General features: G+C 45.2%; 1 protein-coding gene across 4 annotated transcripts in view; it reads left to right on the top strand.

The window, feature by feature from the left end:
• Nucleotides 1–19,373, top strand: part of LOC106589770 (slit homolog 1 protein) — a 220,925-nt gene that overhangs the window by 194,628 nt on the left and 6,924 nt on the right. For 2 of the 4 annotated variants that reach the window (XM_082970551.1, XM_082970549.1), the window contains 13 exons: nucleotides 3,069–3,201; nucleotides 6,542–6,610; nucleotides 7,229–7,300; nucleotides 8,312–8,383; nucleotides 10,217–10,288; nucleotides 13,582–13,745; nucleotides 15,637–15,761; nucleotides 16,286–16,523; nucleotides 16,638–16,731; nucleotides 16,832–16,969; nucleotides 17,955–18,204; nucleotides 18,375–18,505; nucleotides 18,701–18,855. In XM_082970551.1, coding sequence (XP_082826677.1) covers nucleotides 3,069–3,201; nucleotides 6,542–6,610; nucleotides 7,229–7,300; nucleotides 8,312–8,383; nucleotides 10,217–10,288; nucleotides 13,582–13,745; nucleotides 15,637–15,761; nucleotides 16,286–16,523; nucleotides 16,638–16,731; nucleotides 16,832–16,969; nucleotides 17,955–18,204; nucleotides 18,375–18,505; nucleotides 18,701–18,855 — 1,713 coding nt within the window. The remainder of the gene's footprint in view (nucleotides 1–3,068; nucleotides 3,202–6,541; nucleotides 6,611–7,228; nucleotides 7,301–8,311; nucleotides 8,384–10,216; nucleotides 10,289–13,581; nucleotides 13,746–15,636; nucleotides 15,762–16,285; nucleotides 16,524–16,637; nucleotides 16,732–16,831; nucleotides 16,970–17,954; nucleotides 18,205–18,374; nucleotides 18,506–18,700; nucleotides 18,856–19,373) is intronic. The other 2 variants (XM_082970552.1, XM_082970550.1) reach the window with 1 other exon arrangement.

Genomic DNA, 19,373 nt, shown 5'->3' with positions numbered 1-19,373 from the left:
CTCATTGTGTGGGAGGTAGGTTAGTGATCTATTGACGGCCCTCATTGTGTGGGAGGTAGGTTAGTGATCTATTGACGGCCCTCATTGTGTGGGAGGTAGGTTAGTGATCTATTGACGGCCCTCATTGTGTGGGAGGTAGGTTAGTGATCTATTGACGGCCCTCATTGTGTGGGAGGTAGGTTAGTGATCTATTGACGGCCCTCATTGTGTGGGAGGTAGGTTAGTGATCTATTGACGGCCCTCATTGTGTGGGAGGTAGGTTAGTGATCTATTGACGGCCCTCATTGTGTGGGAGGTAGGTTAGTGATCTATTGACAGCCCTCATTGTGTGGGAGGTAGGTTAGTGATCTATTGATGGCCCTCATTGTGTGGGAGATAAGTTAGTGATCTATTGACGGCCCTCATTGTGTGGGAGGTAAGTTAACCAGCAGGTACTGGACTGATAGAACATGCTTCCCAATATCTCACTCCTCCTTCTTTCAAAGTCAAAAGGCGGTTGAATGTGACTCTAGGTATCGACTGTCTTCGTAAAAGTATTTTATTATTTTGTTTACCAAGAAATGTCACACTTAGCAGTACCTAGGACTCTGATCGATTCTTATGACACACATACACACACAAACACACACTTAGCAGTACCTAGGACTCTGATCGATTCTTATGACACACATACACACACAAACACACACTCAGCCGTACCTATGCCTGCGGTCAATGCTGGCTGAGTGTTATTGAGCTGTTAGCTATATTGACAAGTGAATCTGCTTCCTGCTGAGAATGAATACTAGGTCTGTCTTTGTCTCTGCAGCTTTACACTATCCTCTCTATCTAATCTCTCATTTAATATGTCCTCTCTATCTAATCTCTCATTTAATATGTTCTTTCTATCTAATCTCTCATTTAAAATGTTCTCTCTATCTAATCTCTCATTTAAAATGTTCTCTCTATCTAATCTCTCATTTAAAATGTTCTCTCTATCTAATCTCTCATTTAAAATGTTCTCTCTATCTAATCTCTCATTTAAAATGTCCTCTCTATCTAATCTCTCATTTAAAATGTTCTTTCTATCTAATCTCTCATTTAATATGTTCTTTCTATCTAATCTCTCATTTAAAATGTTCTCTCTATCTAATCTCTCATTTAAAATGTTCTCTCTATCTAATCTCTCATTTAAAATGTTCTCTCTATCTAATCTCTCATTTAAAATGTCCTCTCTATCTAATCTCTCATTTAAAATGTTCTCTCTATCTAATCTCTCATTTAATATGTTCTTTCTATCTAATCTCTCATTTAATATGTTCTCTCTATCTAATCTCTCATTTAAAATGTCCTCTCTATCTAATCTCTCATTTAATATGTTCTCTCTATCTAATCTCTCATTTAAAATGTCCTCTCTATCTAATCTCTCATTTAATATTTCCTCTCTATCTAATCTCTCATTTAATATGTTCTCTCTATCTAATCTCTCATTTAATATGTTCTCTCTATCTAATCTCTCATTTAAAATGTCCTCTCTATCTAATCTCTCATTTAAAATGTTCTCTCTATCTAATCTCTCATTTAATATGTTCTTTCTATCTAATCTCTCATTTAAAATGTTCTCTCTATCTAATCTCTCATTTAAAATGTCCTCTCTATCTAATCTCTCATTTAAAATGTTCTCTCTATCTAATCTCTCATTTAAAATGTCCTCTCTATCTAATCTCTCATTTAATATGTTCTTTCTATCTAATCTCTCATTTAATATGTTCTCTCTGTCTAACCTCTCATTTAAAATGTCCTCTCTATCTAATCTCTCATTTAATATTTCCTCTCTATCTAATCTCTCATTTAATATGTTCTCTCTATCTAATCTCTCATTTAATATGTTCTCTCTATCTAATCTCTCATTTAATATGTTCTTTCTATCTAATCTCTCATTTAATATGTTCTCTCTATATAACCTCTCATTTAATATGTTCTCTCTATCTAATCTCTCATTTAAAATGTTCTCTCTATCTAATCTCTCATTTAAAATGTTCTCTCTATCTAATCTCTCATTTAATATGTTCTCTCTATCTAATCCCTCATTTAATATGTTCTCTCTATCTAATCTCTCATTTAATATGTTCTCTCTATCTAATCTCTCATTTAATATGTTCTCTCTATCTAATCTCTCATTTAATATGTTCTTTCTATCTAATCTCTCATTTAATATGTTCTCTCTATCTAATCTCTCATTTAATATTTCCTCTCTATTTAATCTCTCATTTAATATGTTCTCTCTATCTAATCTCTCATTTAAAATGTCCTCTCTATCTAATCTCTCATTTAAAATGTCCTCTCTATCTAATCTCTCATTTAATATGTTCTCTCTATCTAATCTCTCATTTAATATGTTCTCTCTATCTAATCTCTCATTTAATATGTTCTTTCTATCTAATCTCTCATTTAAAATGTTTTTTCTATCTAATCTCTCATTTAATATGTTCTCTCTATATAACCTCTCATTTAATATGTTCTCTCTGTCTAACCTCTCATTTAATATGTTCTCTCTATCTAACCCCTCTGTTCTCTCTGTCTAACCTCTCTGTTCTCTCTATCTAACCCCTCTGTTCTCTCTGTCTAACCTGTCTGTTCTCTCTATCTAACCTCTCTGTTCTCTCTGTCTAACCTCTCTGTTCTCTCTGTCTAACCTCTCTGTTCTCTCTGTCTAACCTCTCTGTTCTCTCTATCTCACCTCTCTGTTCTCTCTATCTAACCTCTCTGTTCTCTCTGTCTAACCTCTCTGTTCTCTCTGTCTAACCTCTCTGTTCTCTCTGTCTAACCTCTCTGTTCTCTCTGTCTGACCTCTCTGTTCTCTCTATCTAACCTCTCTGTTCTCTCTATCTAACCTCTCTGTTCTCTCTGTCTAACCTCTCTGTTCTCTCTGTCTAACCTCTCTGTTCTCTCTGTCTAACCTCTCTGTTCTCTCTATCTAACCTCTCTGTTCTCTCTATCTAACCTCTCTTTCCTCATTTCCTCTATTAAATCTCTCTTGTGAGATGAATAATGAAAGATGCCTTCTCCCTCCCTCTCTATCTCTCCAGGAGTGGAGGAGATGAGCTGTGTGCCCAGGCCTCAGTGTCCCAGTGAGTGTACATGTCTGGAGACTGTGGTACGCTGCAGTAACAAACACCTCCGTGTGCTGCCCAAAGGCATCCCCAGAAACGTCACTGAATTGTGAGTTCCTCCTCAGTACATCAAATATTTCAATCATAAGATTGTTTTATGATACAATCAGGTGAAACTTTATGGACATGAGCAGATTGTAGCAATGTAGTCAAGACAGAAGAAAGATGGAGAGAGAGGAGAAAGAAAGAAAGAGAAAGAGAGAGAGAGAGAGAGAGAAGAAAGAAAGAAAGAGAGAGAGAGGAGAAAGAAAGAGATAGAGAAAGAGAGAAGAAAGAAAGAGAGAGAGAGGAGAAAGATAGAAAGAGAGAGAGGAGAGAGAAAGATAGAAAGAGATAGAGAATAAATAAACATTATAGTTCTCCTCTCAGACATTCCTCTCTACTCCCAGAGGCCTCCAGGGCTAATACTGATGTCACTCCAACTACGATGGCCAAGGACTGTGTGTGTGTGTGTGTGTGTGTGTGTGTGTGTGTGTGTGTGTGTGTGTGTGTGTGTGTGTGTGTGTGTGTGTGTGTGTGTGTGTGTGTGTGTGTGTGTGTGTGTGTGTGTGTGTGTGTGTGTGTGTGTGTGAGAGAGAGAGAGAAAGTGAGCGATAGAGAGATCCACTGCAACAAGAGGACATTTTAATGAGCAGGTTTTTTTGGGATGGGTCAGGAGACATATAAAGAGGGATGGGGGGAGAGAGGGGAGGGAAGGGGTAGATAGATACAGACGGGTGGGGGAGGGAAGGGGGAGATAGATAGAGAGGGATTGGGAGATAGATAGAGGGGGTGGGGGGAGGGAGATCGATAGAGAGGGGTTAGGGGAGGGAAGGGGGAGATAGATAGCGAGGGGTGTGGGGGGAGGGAGGGAAGGGGGAGATAGATAGAGAGGGGTGGGGGAGGGAGGGGAGGGAAGTGGGAGATAGAGAGGTGTGGGGGAGGGAAGGGGGAAATAGATAGAGAGGGTGGGGGAAGGAAGGAGGAGATAGATAGAGAGGAGTGGGGGGAGGGAGGGAGATAGATCGAGAGGAGTGGGGGGAGGGAGGGAGATAGATAGATTGAGAGGAGTGGGGGGAAGGGGGAGATAGATAGAGAGGGGTGGGGGGAGGGAGGGAGATAGATAGATAGATAGGGGTGGGGGGAGATAGATAGATAGATAGATAGATAGATAGATAGATAGATAGATAGATAGATAGATAGATAGATAGATAGATAGATAGATAGATAGATAGATAGATAGATAGATAGATAGATAGATAGATAGATAGATAGATAGATAGATAGATAGAGAGGGGTGGGGGAGGGAGGGGAGGGAGGGAGGGAGGGGGAGATAGATAGAGAGGGGTGGGGGAGGGAGGGGAGGGAATGAGGAGAAGGATATATAGATAGGGAGGGAGTGAGGGAGGGAGTGAGGTGTGGGGAGGAGGGAAGGAGGAGATAGAGAGGGGTGGGGAGGGAAGGAGGAGATAGAGAGGGGTGGGGGGAGGGAGATAGAGAGGGGTGGGGGAGGGAGATAGAGAGGGGTGGGGGAGGGAGATAGAGAGGGGTGGGGGAGGGAGATAGAGAGGGATGGGGGGAGGGAGATAGAGAGGGGTGGGGGAGGGAGATAGAGAGGGGTGGGGGAGGAGTGGGGGGAGGGAGATAGAGAGGGGTGGGGGAGGAAGATAGAGAGGGGTGGGGGAGGAGTGGGGGGAGGGAGATAGAGAGGGGTGGGGGGAGGGAGATAGAGAGGGGTGGGGGAGGAGTGGGGGGAGGGAGATAGAGAGGGGTGGGGAGGGAGATAGAGAGGGGTGGGGGAGGAGTGGGCGGAGGGAGATAGAGAGGGGTGGGGGGAGGGAGACAGAGAGGGGTGGGGGAGGGAGATAGAGAGGGGTGGGGGAGGAGTGGGGGGAGGGAGATAGAGAGGGGTGGGGGAGGGAGATGGATAGAGAGGGGTGGGGGAGGGAGATAGAGAGGGGTGGGGGAGGGAGATAGAGAGGGGAGGGGTGGGGGAGGGAGATAGAGAGGGGTGGGGGAGGAGTGGGGGGAGGGAGATAGAGAGGGGTGGGGAAGGGAGATAGAGAGGGGTGGGGGAGGGAGATAGAGAGGGGTGGGGGAGGGAGATAGAGAGGGGTGGGGAAGGGAGATAGAGAGGGGTGGGGGAGGGAGATAGAGAGGGGTGGGGGAGGGAGATAGAGAGGGGTGGGGGAGGGGTGGGGGAGGGGGATAGAGAGGGGTGGGGGAGGAGTGGGGGGAGGGAGATAGAGAGGGGTGGGGAAGGGAGAGAGAGAGGGGGTGGGGAAGGGAGATAGAGAGGGGTGGGGGAGGGAGATAGAGAGGGGTGGGGGGGAGGGGGGATGGGATAGAGAGGGGTGGGGGAGGGAGATAGAGAGGGGTGGGGGAGGGAGATAGAGAGGGGTGGGGAAGGGAGATAGAGAGGGGTGGGGGAGGGAGATAGAGAGGGGTGGGGGAGGGAGATAGAGAGGGGTGGGGGAGGATGGGGGAGGGAGATAGAGAGGGGTGGGGGAGGAGTGGGGGGAGGGAGATAGAGAGGGGTGGGGGAGGAAGATAGAGAGGGGTGGGGGGAGGGAGATGGATAGAGAGGGGTGGGGGGAGGGAGATGGATAGAGAGGGGTGGGGGAGGGAGATAGAGAGGGGTGGGGGAGGGAGATAGAGAGGGGTGGGGGAGGAGTGGGGAGGAATGAGGAGAAGGATATATAGATAGGGAGGGAGTGAGGGAGGGAGGGAGGTGTGGGGAGGAGGGAAGGAGGAGATGGATAGAGAAGGGTGGGGAGGGAAGGAGGAGATAGAGAGGGGTGGGGGGAGGGAGATAGAGAGGGGTGGGGGAGGGAGATAGAGAGGGGTGGGGGGAGGGAGATAGAGAGGGGTGGGGGAGGGAGATAGAGAGGGGTGGGGGAGGGAGATAGAGAGGGATGGGGGGAGGGAGATAGAGAGGGGTGGGGGAGGGAGATAGAGAGGGGTGGGGGAGGAGTGGGGGGAGGGAGATAGAGAGGGGTGGGGGAGGAAGATAGAGAGGGGTGGGGGAGGAGTGGGGGGAGGGAGATAGAGAGGGGGGGGTGGGAGGGAGTGGAGGGAAGGAGGAGATGGATAGAGAGGGGTGGGGCGAGGGAGATAGAGAGGGGTGGGGGAGGGAGGAGGAGATGGATAGAGAGGGGTGGGGGGAGGGAGATAGAGAGGGGTGGGGGGAGGGAGATAGAGAGGGGTGGGGGAGGGAGATAGAGAGGGGTGGGGGAGGGAGATAGAGAGGGGTGGGGGAGGAGTGGGGGGACAGTGCTACTATCTGACAGGGGGTTGGTAGGGTTAGTGGTCTGGCCTTTCTCTCTATGTGACTTTAGAAAGACTTGGGCTCTGAATGCTGCCATTTCACACAAGTATTAAACGTTGAATATCTGTCTGTCTCTCCACAGGTATCTAGATGGGAACCAGTTTGGCATGGTGCCAAAGGAGCTTTCTACCTTTAAATACCTCCAATTAGTGTGAGTGTGTCTACCTGGCCAACCTTGATGTTTACCTGGTGTTATTTGGCAGTGTGTACAGTGTGTACAGTGACCAATCAAAAACGCATCTTTTGACCGATGGGTTACATGTTACTCTAAAAAAACAGTCCACCCCTCATGTCTCTATCGTAATCAGTTCAAAAGTTTTTACCCTTGTAGGATGGCCAGAATTAGGGCGACTAATTCAATGGAGGCGAGAGAAAGAAAGGGCTATGGGCAATATAATTGTGTCAGCTAGGCTGGATACTGTAGGAGAACTGTGGCTAACTTGTCATCTTTCTTCTCCAATCCGGAGGACATAAAACAAGCTTTTTATTTTCTAAGCCTTTTTACATTCAATTCAGCTCTGTCAACAGAGCTCGGTGCTTATTATGGGATGCATTTGGTTACGACTTTTTAAATATAATGTAAATGATATGGTAGAGAAAGACCCCACTGAACAGTTCATAACATGAACAATCATATTTGTCTTGGTGAAATGTATTTTATGACATAAGGAAGTGACATTTCATCACTAAAGCGCATTTTCACACCCAGGGCAGAATGGGTGGACGCCCCACAGCGAGTGATTTAACAGTGTGTTCTGTGTCCTTTCAGAGACCTTAGTAACAACAAGATCAACTCTCTCACCATCTCTTCATTCTCCAACATGAGTCAGCTCACCACACTGTAAGCACTGATCAGTTTACCTGTCTACCTGTCCACCTGTCCACCTGTCCACTATGAGTGCATTGAACACAACAAAACAACTCTTTAGTTTTCCAGGAAGTTTAATACCAGGAGAGATATATGTTAAGGTGTTCTGCCTGTTTCTTACTCATTCTAGGATGTGTTATAACAGGAGAGATATATGTTAAGGTGTTCTGCCTGTTTCTTACTCATTCTAGGATGTGTTATAACAGGAGAGATATATGTTAAGGTGTTCTGCCTGTTTCTTACTCATTCTAGGATGTGTTATAACAGGAGAGATATATGTTAAGGTGTTCTGCCTGTTTCTTACTCATTCTAGGATGTGTTATAACAGGAGAGATATATGTTAAGGTGTTCTGCCTGTTTCTTACTCATTCTAGGATGTGTTATAACAGGAGAGATATATGTTAAGGTGTTCTGCCTGTTTCTTACTCATTCTAGGATGTGTTATAACAGGAGAGATATATGTTAAGGTGTTCTGCCTGTTTCTTACTCATTCTAGGATGTGTTATAACAGGAGAGATATATGTTAAGGTGTTCTGCCTGTTTCTTACTCATTCTAGGATGTGTTATAACAGGAGAGATATATGTTAAGGTGTTCTGCCTGTTTCTTACTCATTCTAGGATGTGTTATAACAGGAGAGATATATGTTAAGGTGTTCTGCCTGTTTCTTACTCATTCTAGGATGTGTTATAACAGGAGAGATATATGTTAAGGTGTTCTGCCTGTTTCTTACTCATTCTAGGATGTGTTATAACAGGAGAGATATATGTTAAGGTGTTCTGCCTGTTTCTTACTCATTCTAGGATGTGTTATAACAGGAGAGATATATGTTAAGGTGTTCTGCCTGTTTCTTACTCATTCTAGGATGTGTTATACCAGGAGAGATATATGTTAAGGTGTTCTGCCTGTTTCTTACTCATTCTAGGATGTGTTATAACAGGAGAGATATATGTTAAGGTGTTCTGCCTGTTTCTTACTCATTCCAGGATCCTGAGTTATAACTCTCTGCGCTGCATCCCCAGTCTGGCCTTTGGTGGACTGCGCTCCCTTCGACTACTGTGAGCACATTCTCCTGTCTGTCTGTCTGTCTGTCTGTCCTGTCTGTCTGTCTGTCTGTCTGTCTGTGTGTGTGTGTGTGTGTGTGTGTGTGTGTGTGTGTGTGTGTGTCTGTTGGAGTAGAGAGAAGATGTTGATAATCATATAAGGACTCCAGAGAAGCTGATCTGGACTCAGTAAACAGCTTTCTTTGACTCCCTGTCTCCTCCCCTCTTCTAGCTCTCTCTCTGAGACATTGCTACTGGCCAACTGCCCACTGTAAAATCTTCTCCTGCCTATACCCTTAGCCCTAACCCCCTGCCTTGGTAAGGGGTGTCCAATTAGTATGGGCTGTAACGTATGAAGGTTAGAATGGATGCATTAAGGGGTGTCCAGTCAGTAGGGGCTGTAACGTATGAAGGTTAGAATGGATGCATTAAGGGGTGTCCAGTCAGTAGGGGCTGTAACGTATGAAGGTTAGAATGGATGCATTAAGGGGGAGGGGGGTGGTTGGGGGGGCAGGGTGTAGTAGTGGGCTGTAACATATGAAGGTTAGAATGGATACATTATAGGGTTGTAGGATACAGAGAAAGCCAGGGGTTAGTAGTGAACAGGAAGGCATAGTATTAGTTTGGCCGGTAGCCAAGCAGGGCCAGGGGTCCAATGGGTTTAGAAGTAAGTATCTGGTGTTCAGCCAAAGACACAGAGACTGTTGGTAATGGCCTGACAGATTAGGACTGCCATATTATTTTACTGCCATTAAATCCCTGTGTGTGTGTGTGTGTGTGTGTGTGTGTGTGTGTGTGTGTGTGTGTGTGTGTGTGTGTGTGTGTGTGTGTGTGTGTGTGTGTGTGTGTGTGTGTGTGTGTGTGTGTGTGTGTGTGTGTGTGTGTGCCAGCGTGTATGTATCGGTAAGCCCAGTGGCTCATCATCCAATCACCTCGATGAAAGACGAGGAAGGAAGCAGCTCTGCTCTCTGACAGACCCCCCCCCCTCACACCCTCACAACAGACAGTAGAGCTCAAGCTCCCCCTTCACATACTCAAAGACCCCCTTCCTCACACCCCCACAACAAACAGTAGAGCTCAAACTCCCCCTTCACATACTCAAAGACCCCCTTCCTCACATCCCCACAACAAACAGTAGAGCTCAAACTCCCCCTTCACATACTCAAAGACCCCCTTCCTCACACCCCCACAACAAACAGTAGAGCTCAAACTCCCCCTTCACATAGTCAAAGACCCCCTTCCTCACACCCCCACAACAAACAGTAGAGCTCAAACTCCCCCTTCCCACACTCAAAGACCCCCCTCCTCTATACTCACCGTCTCCTTTAGCTCACAGAGCCCTATCACCCTGTCTGGGAATCACAGCCTAGGTAGTCTGCTCAGTGCTCAGTTCAGTAACTTAACACTAGCCACTCTGGATTCCACTGCAGCCCTGTGTTTGTCTCTTCCAGCCAGCCCTGAGCCCCAGATAACAGACATAGAGCCAACCTTTCCCCTGCCCAGACCTGCTGCAGAGAGACAGACAGACATTTAACAGACAGACAGTAAAACTGCAGCAGTCACTATAGAGACAACAATAGCAAGCTGATTCAGAGGGGAGCTCTCTCCATGCCCTCCTCTTCCCCTGTAGACCTCAGGGCCACTGCAACTAAGTGCAACATAAGGACCCGGCATTGTCTGACTACAGAAACATATGAACAGATCTAGTGGATATGCTTCAGTGAGATCAAAACGATCGACTTTATAAAACATTTTATCCAACATTTAGGACATTGGAACAGAACGGTGGGAGCCGATCTAGTTGAGGTGTTTCTGTGTTCACCTCCCACTCTGTCTGTCATCTCTAAGGTCTCTCCATGGCAACGATATCTCCGAGCTTCCTGACGGCATCTTCAGTGATGTGGCCTCTCTGTCTCACCTGTGAGTACACACACGCACACTCGCACGCACGCACGGACACACACAAACACACACACAGGAGCTTGCTCAATAAACACAAACAGACACACCTGGGTACCAGTAATACCAATCCACACATGAATACACTTTTCACACACGCAAAGAAGTAAACACAAGAAACTATTCCTCACATAAACATCTTGTCTGTTGTCCTTCCTTTACTGTACCACCCACTTTCTGAAGTCTAGCCACTCACACAGAGGTGGTCTGGTCTGCTAGTGTGTGTGCCAGGGGGATGGTGGCTAACACTAGCCCCATCTGTACAGCTGTTTGGTGGGCTTCACAGCCACCGAACTCCCCTAGTCAGTCACAGAGCTGTGGTTAATGTTACACACAGACCCCTCCACTGTCTCATCTCCATGTGACATCTCCAAAACACACACCATGTAGCTTTACTAACATTCCTTGCGGTCTGTGGGCTGTGAAGGGAGTGTTTGTGTGTGTGTGTGTGTGTGTGTGTGTGTGTGTGTGTGTGTGTGTGTGTGTGTGTGTGTGTGTGTGTGTGTGTGTGTGTGTGTGTGTGTGTGTGTGTGTGTGTGTGTGTGTGTGTGTGTGTGTGTGTGTGTGTGTGTGTGTGTGTGTGTGTGTGTGTGTACGTGACTTTGGGAGGTTGAAGTAGGGCTTTACTCACAGTGGGGTCCAGGTTGTCTGTCATGTCAAAGCCATCGTCTGTAAATCAATAGGCCTATCCATCTCAGGAGAACAGAGGGCAAGGGAGGGAGAGAGAGGGGGAGGAGAGACGGATGGAGAATGAGAGAGAGTTGTGAGAGAAAAGGAAATGGGAGAAGAGAGTGCAGTGAAGAGAAGGAGAGAGCAATGTAAGGGGTATATAAGGGAGGATGAGAAGAAGAAAGGGGGAATACAGAGGAAGGAGGAGAGAGGTCTAGAGGTGTGTCTTAAGAAGAGAGGAGAGATATTACAGGGAGGTAAAGAACATGAATATAAAAGACGGTACTGGGGGATGAGGTAGAGAGTAAAATATGTTAGTGGGGGATGAGGTACAGAGAAAGATCTAGAGAAGTTAGTGGGGGATGAGATAAAGAGTAAGAGAAGGTACTGAGGGATGAGGTAAAGAGAAAGATCTAGAGAAGTTAGTGGGGGATGAGATAAAGAGAAAGAGAAGTTAGTGGGGGATGAGATAAAGAGAAAGAGAAGTTAGTAGGGGATGAGATAAAGAGAAAGAGAAGTTAGTGGGGATGAGAGAAAGAGAAAGAGAAGTTAGTGGGGGATGAGAGAAAGAGAAAGAGAAGTTAGTAGGGGATGAGAGAAAGAGAAAGAGAAGTTAGTAGGGGATGAGAGAAAGAGAAAGAGAAGTTAGTGGGGGATGAGAGAAAGAGAAAGAGAAGTTAGTGGGGGATGAGAGAAAGATCTAGAGAAGTTAGTGGGGGATGAGAGAAAGATCTAGAGAAGTTAGTGGGGGATGAGAGAAAGAGAAAGAGAAGTTAGTGGGGGATGAGAGAAAGAGAAAGAGAAGTTAGTGGGGGATGAGATCTAGAGAAGTTAGTGGGCGATGAGAGAAAGAGAAAGAGAAGTTTGTGGGGGATGAGAGAAAGAGAAAGATAAGTTAGTGGGGGATGAGAGAAAGAGAAAGAGAAGTTAGTAGGGGATGAGTTCTAGAGAAGTTGGGGGGGTTGCTTCTCTTTGGAAATCATTGATCCACAGTCAAGTGGCTTTCATGTTAGCAGATGACAGCTATTGGACTGACCTGAAACATGAGCCTGTTAATCTGAGTAATGGAACAGTTTGTGTGTGTGTGCGTGTGACTGTTTGATTGTGCATAACTGTGCCTACATCGATTCATGCAGGAACAATGAACAATTCTGATTGAGGGCAGCGTTTTTAAACCCCCAGTTGGTCAAATAAGTTATCCAACAGTCATTTTATTAGAGATATTTTTCATCAAATTAACTTTTCAAGGAGGTAAAGCTTGCTGGTCCTTTTTTAGAAAGGGAATTCTAGGGGAAATGTTCTGTCCAGCATCCCATTGACAGCATGAATAGCCAAAATATGTAACTGACCCATCCTTAACACTAACCTTAACCAAACCCCTAACCTTAACAATAACCCTTCCCTTAACCTAATTTTAAATATTAGTCCCCTTTCTGGAAGTATTGTACTGTAACAGTTGAGTGAAGCTCTGTGTTATCTGAAGGACGGGAGAGACACCTGCTGGTCAAATAGAGAAGTGCATCTAGTGAACGTCAGCCATCATGCATCTCTGAAAATGCATCCTTCTTTCTGCCATGATTAATTGATTGATGGATTGATTCCTCAAGGTGATTGGTGCCAATCCTCTGACTGACCTTAACCTGTCCCCCAGTGGTGTAAAGCACTTAAGTAAAAATACTTTAAAGTACTACTTAAATAGTTTTGGGGGGGTATCTGTACTTTAAAATTCACTTTTACTTTTACTCCACTACATTCCTTATCAAGAGAACATCCCTGGTAATCCCCTACTGCCTCTGATCTGGCGGACTCACTAAACACACATTTCATTTGTAAATTATGTCTGAGTGTTGGAGTGTGCCCCTGGCTATCCGTAAAAAAATGAAAAACTATTTTAAATTATTTATACTTTAACTTTAACTTGTTTCATGAGCTGAAATAAAAGATCCCAGAAATATTCCATATGCACAAAAAGCTTATTTGTCTGTAATTTTGTGCACAAATTTGTTTACATCCCTGTTAGTGAGCATTTTATCCTTTGTCAAGATAATCCATCCACCTGACAGGTGTGGCATATCAAGAAGCTGATTAAACAGCATGATCATTACACAGGTGCACCTTGTGCTGGGGACAATTAAAGGCCACTCTAAAATGTGCAGTTTTGTCACACAACACAATACTACAGATGTCTCAAGCATTGAGGGAGCGTGCAATTGGCATGCTGACTGCAGGAATGTCGACCAGAGCTGTTGCCAGATAATTTAATGTCGGAGGAGCATTTATTTCTGTAATAAAGCCCTTTTGTGGGGAAAAACTAATTCTGATTATCTGGGCCTGGTTCTATAGTGCAAAATCTTAGAAATTGCTGCATGTTGCGTTTATATTTTTGTTCAGTAAAAAAACAAATACTTTTGTACTTTATTCAAGTAGTATGTTACCCGGGCGACTTTCACTTTTACTTGATTAATTTTCTTTTAAGGTATCTTTACTTTTACTCATGTATGACAAAATATATATATTTTTATAACAAACGACAGTTTTCCACAACTGCCTGTCCCTGACCCTTAACCTCTGACCCTTCACCTCAGAGCTATTGGTGCCAACCCCCTGTACTGTGACTGCCGTCTGCTCTGGCTGTCTGACTGGGTGAAGACGGGCTACAAGGAGCCAGGCATCGCCCGATGTGCCGGACCTACGGGCATGGAGGGCAAGCTGCTGCTCACCACCCCTGCCAAGAAGTTTGAGTGCCACGGTGGGTTAATTCATTTAGTTTAATCCACACCCCTGAGTCAATACTTTAATTACAGCTTTGAGTCAACTTGGGTATGTCTGTATCAGCTTTGCGCATCTGGTTTTGGGGACTTTGTCCCATTTTTCCTTGCAGATTTTCTCAAGCTCTGTTAAGTTAGATGGGGACCTTGGGTGAACAGCAATCTTTCCACAGATTTTCAATGGGATTCAAGTCTGGGCCACTCAAAGACTTTCACATTCTTGTTCTGAAGCCCTACCAGCGTTGCTTTGGTTGTATACTGGGGAGTCATTGTCCTGTTAGAGCGCAAATCTTCACCCCAATCTACGATCGTTTGCACTCTGAAGCAGGATCTCATCAAGGATGTGCCTGTATTTGGCTCCATTCATTGTTCCCTCTATCCTTACCAGTCTCCCAGTCCTTGCCGCTGAAAAGCATCCACATAGCATGATGCTGCCACCATCATGCTTCACGATAGGGATGGTGTTAGATGGGTGTTGAACTGTGCCTGTTTTTTCAATTTCCCAATGATGGAGACCACTGTGCTCTTGGAAACTTTCAACACTCTAGAGCATGTTTTATACCCTTCCCCAGATATATGCCTCATCACAATTCTATCTCAGAGAGTGTCATAGCAAAGGGCTGTGAATAGTTATGTAAATTAGATTTTTCTGTATTTCAATTTCAATACATTTGCACAAATTTCTAAAAACATGTTTTCACTTTGTCATTATGTGGTATTGTGTGTAGATGTGTGAGAATTTAAAAAATGCAATCCATGTTGAATTCATGCTGTATATGTGGAATAAGTCAAGGGGTATGAATACTTTCTGGAGGCACTGTATATGTAAAGTGTGGTGTACTGCAGGGCAGCTCTCTTGGCCCTCTACTCTTTTCTATTTTTACCAATGACCTGCCACTGGTATTAAACAAAGCCTGTGTGTATATGTATGCTGATGATTCAAACCTATACGTGTCAGCAACCACAGCTAGTAAAAATCACTGCAACCCTAAACAGAGTTGCAGTCAGTTTTAGAATGGGTGGCTAGTAATAAAACGAACATAGCCCTGAACATCTCAGAAACTAAGAATTGTATTTAGTAAAAATCATTCCCTAAATTCTAGACTTCAGCTTAATCTGATAATGAATAATATGTCTGTTGAGCAAGTTGAGGAGACTAAATTACTTGGTGTTACCTTGGATTGTAAACTGTCATGGTCAAAACATATTTATTCAATGGCTGTGAAGATGGGGAGAGATCTGGCCGTGATACAGAGATGCTCTGTTTTTATGACACCACACTCTACAAATCAAGTCGTGCAGGCTGTAGTTTTATCTTATCTTGATTGTTGCCCAGTCAGATAGTCAGGTGCTGCTAGGAAGGACATAGAAGAACTTCAGCTGGCCCAGAACAGAGCCCCACGTCTTGCTCTTCACTGTAATCAGAGGACTAACATCAATACTATGCAGGCCAGTCTCTCTTGGCTAAAAGTAAAATCCCCAAATCCAGAACAAATTCAAGAAAGCATACAGTATTATATAGAGCCATGATTGCATGGAACTCCGTTCCATCTCATATTGCTCAAGTGAACAGCAAACCTGGTTTAAAAAAACAGATAAATCAACACCTCTCCCCTATTTGACCTAGATATTGTTTGTATGTACTGATATGTAGGATATGTGTGCCATTTTACATTGATGTAGTTCTGTCCTTGAGCTGTTCTTGTCTATTAACGTTCTGTATTAAGTCATGTTTCATGTTTTGTGTGGACCCCAGGAAGAGTAACTGCTGCTATCGCAACAGCTGATTGGGATCCTAATAAAATACCAATAGTTAAAAACCAAATGAACAAGAAAGATAGGCGTCATCTAAAATGATCGAATGTGTGTTAGGTGAGGTGGACAGCATCGTCCTGGCCAAGTGTAACCCGTGCCTGTCCAGTCCGTGTGTCAACCAAGGGATCTGTCACAGTGATCTGGTAGAGATCTACAGGTGTAGCTGTCCTCCTGAATTCAAGGTGAGATCTCACATTAACCATTTACCTGCAGTGTTCTTCTTGCCATGTCGTGCATGCTTTTGGTCCAGTCCAGCTCTAACACATACTTAGGCTAAAATTAGGTTTTGATTCAATCCGTATTGGTGAAGTGATCGAAATTTAAAGGCAATGTTCCCGCGTTCGCGGGGAGACTGCATTCACGGTAAACGCTGCATATGTCGGCTCAATCGTAAATTGCCTTTAAATGTCAAGTGCACTATAGCTCTGAACTTCGGCGATATAGATTGAATCGAGTCCTTACTAGTCTTTGTGGCTGTTGAGTTTGTGACAAGACCTCTCCACTTCTGACATTATAAAGCCTGTTGTTCAGCTTGTGCAGGCTTTTCTTCCAGCCCACCTTTAGCTCACCTGATTCCATTAATGAAAATGCATTCATTTGAAATTCAGTCATGAGTTAATGAGTGTAATCAATTTGTTCACAGACACTGTAGCTCTCCAGGAACAGGGTCGACTGGTGACCACTGAACTTTTCTTTGTGTCTGCAGGGTAGAAACTGTGAGACGTCTCTGAACGCGTGTGTCAGTAACCCCTGTGTCAACGGGGGCACCTGCCAACTCGATGAGGAGGAGGAGGCAGCATACAGCTGTGCCTGTCCCCTTGGCTTTGACGGTCCTACCTGCCTGACCAACATAGATGACTGTGAAGATAATGACTGTGGAAACGGAGCTGCCTGTATAGATGGAATCAACCACTATACCTGCCTCTGTCCACTGTACTACACAGGTAACACACATTACATTATAGACTAGCCTTCTCTCTATCGCTGTTGAGTTGACCTATTCGGATTCAATTTTTCATCCATCAATGTAATCTCTCCCTCTCTCCCTCCCTCTCCAGGGGAGGTGTGTGAGGAGATGGAGGATGTGTGTGCTCCAGGTGTCAGTCCTTGTCAACACCAGTCTACCTGTCTCATCACCTCTACTGGGCCCCAGTGAGTACACCATATCAACCTGTGGGGGACTTAAAGACTTGCCTTGTCACCCATACCTAATGCCCTGGCTCAAGCTCACACACGTTTGTGTGTGTTGCAGGTGTGTGTGTTCTCCGGGCTACGTCGGTGATGACTGCAGTGTGGACTACGATGACTGTGAGGAGAATCGCTGTCAGAACAGAGCTCAGTGTGTCGACCAACTCAACGGATACTCCTGCTCCTGCCTCGACGGATACAGGTGAGGCACACGCACACACACCTTACAACACACACACAAACCTTACAACTCACACACAAACCTTACAACACACACACAAACCTTACAACACACACACAAACCTTACAACTCACACACAAACCTTACAACACACACACAAACCTTACAACTCACACACAAACCTTACAACACACACACAAACCTTACAACACACACACAAACCTTACAACTCACACACAAACCTTACAACACACACACAAACCTTACAACTCACACACAAACCTTACAACACACACACAAACCTTACAACACACACACAAACCTTAGAACTCACACAGAAACCTTACAACTCGCACACAAACCTTACAACTCGCACACAAACCTTACAACTCGCACACAAACCTTACAACTCACACACAAACCTTACAACTCACACACAAACCTTACAACTCGCACACAAACCTTACAACACACACACAAACCTTACAACTCACACACAAACCTTACAACTCACACACAAACCTTAGAACTCACACACAAACCTTAGAACACACACACAAACCTTAGAACACACACACAAACCTTAGAACTCACACACACACACCTTAGAACTCACACACAAACCTTAGAACTCACACACAAACCTTAGAACACACACACAAACCATAGAACTCACACACAAACCATAGAACTCACACACAAACCATAGAACTCACACACAAACCATATAACTCACACACAACTTAGAACAATATCAAGCCATCTGTGCTACTTCTTCTTCTTCAGCAGTGAAGATTCTAAAGTCTCTGAATCTATCATTTTGACTTACTCACCCTTATCGCTCTCTCTCTCTCTGTCTGTCTCTCCTCTGTCTCTCTCTCTCTCTCTCTCTGTCTCTCCTCTGTCTCGCTCTCTCTCTCTCTCTCTCTCTCTGTCTCTCCTCTGTCTCGCTCTCTCTCTCTGTCTCTCTCTGTCTCTCAACCTCCCCTCCCTCATCCTCCCGTAGTGGTCAGTTGTGTGAGGAGCCCCCCTCCCCGCGTTCTCTGTGTGACCTGGCAGACTGCCAGAACGGTGCCCCGTGTGTGGAGCGGGCAGGCCGGGCACTGTGCCAGTGTCTCCCTGGGTTCGGAGGGCCTCGTTGTGAGAAGCTGGTCAGCGTTAACTTTGTAGACAGAGACTCCTACCTGCTGCTCTCTGACCTCAAGAACTGGCCCCAGGCTAACATCACACTGCAGGTATCTAACATCTCACTACAGGTACTGTAACACACACACACACAGCTTATACACTGCAGGTACTGAATGAACAATTCAACAGGCATGTGCTTGAGATCATGCATGTACAGTAACTTGGATTTTTGTATTGTGACAGTGATGTCAAAGGGAAATGTGCATACCTTTCATTCTATTGTGATATGTCCCCCCAGGTGTCGACAGCGGAGGAGAACGGTATCCTGCTGTATAATGGAGACAATGATCACATCGCTGTAGAGATGTATCAAGGTCACGTTAAGGTCAGCTACGACCCTGGTAGCCAGCCTGGACATGCTATCTACAGGTAAACACACACATGTGCAAACACACACACACCACACACACACACACACACACACACACACGTAATCACACAGACTACACACACACACACATACACAGACAAACAAACAAACACATAAGCACAACAGCAACATTGTCTGTCTCTTTCTTACACTCTCTCCTGGTTATTTCTCCCTCCCTCCCTCTCTGTCTGCAGTACTGAGACAATCAACGACGGTCAGTTCCACACGGTGGAGCTGGTGACCTTTGACCAGATGGTGAACCTGTCCATCGACGGGGGTCTCCCCACCACCATGGATAGCCTGAGGGGGGTCCGGCCCCTCAATGGGGAGGCTCCGCTATACGTGGGGGGTAGGGGCCCTCTCCAGAACACACCCACTTCCTCCTCCTCTGCTGCAGGCACTACAACTACTACACTACTGTCAATGTCACCCCCCACTGCAACCCAACCCCACCCCCACCCCAACCCCCATCCCAAAACCCCAACTACCGCAAGCGAGCCCACCCTGACCCAATCCTGCAACCTACCCAACTCCAAACCTCAATTCACCCAGTCCATCCCCCATAACCACTGTGTTTGTTAGAGCACGTCCAGCATACAAACACACACACATTTAAAAGAAAACACACTGATAAAGCTACATACTCCTGCCTACAATATAAACCCCATACACACATATACAAACACTCAGCAACACTGCAAAACTGGTGTCTAATATAGAGCACATCATTACACCCTTGGCCCTATGAGCGTCACCTCTCAAAGCCCAGTGTTCAGAATACATACAGTATTCCTACCATATAATACATACTGTATAGTCTTCTATTTCTGTGATTCCTACTATTTCCAGTTTTCATTCATCCTTATT

Source organism: Salmo salar, chromosome 28 (assembly GCF_965601325.2).
Source record: "Salmo salar chromosome 28, fSalSal1, whole genome shotgun sequence".
Classification (NCBI taxonomy): domain Eukaryota; kingdom Metazoa; phylum Chordata; class Actinopteri; order Salmoniformes; family Salmonidae; genus Salmo; species Salmo salar.
This window is presented reverse-complemented; position numbering and strand designations above follow the sequence as displayed.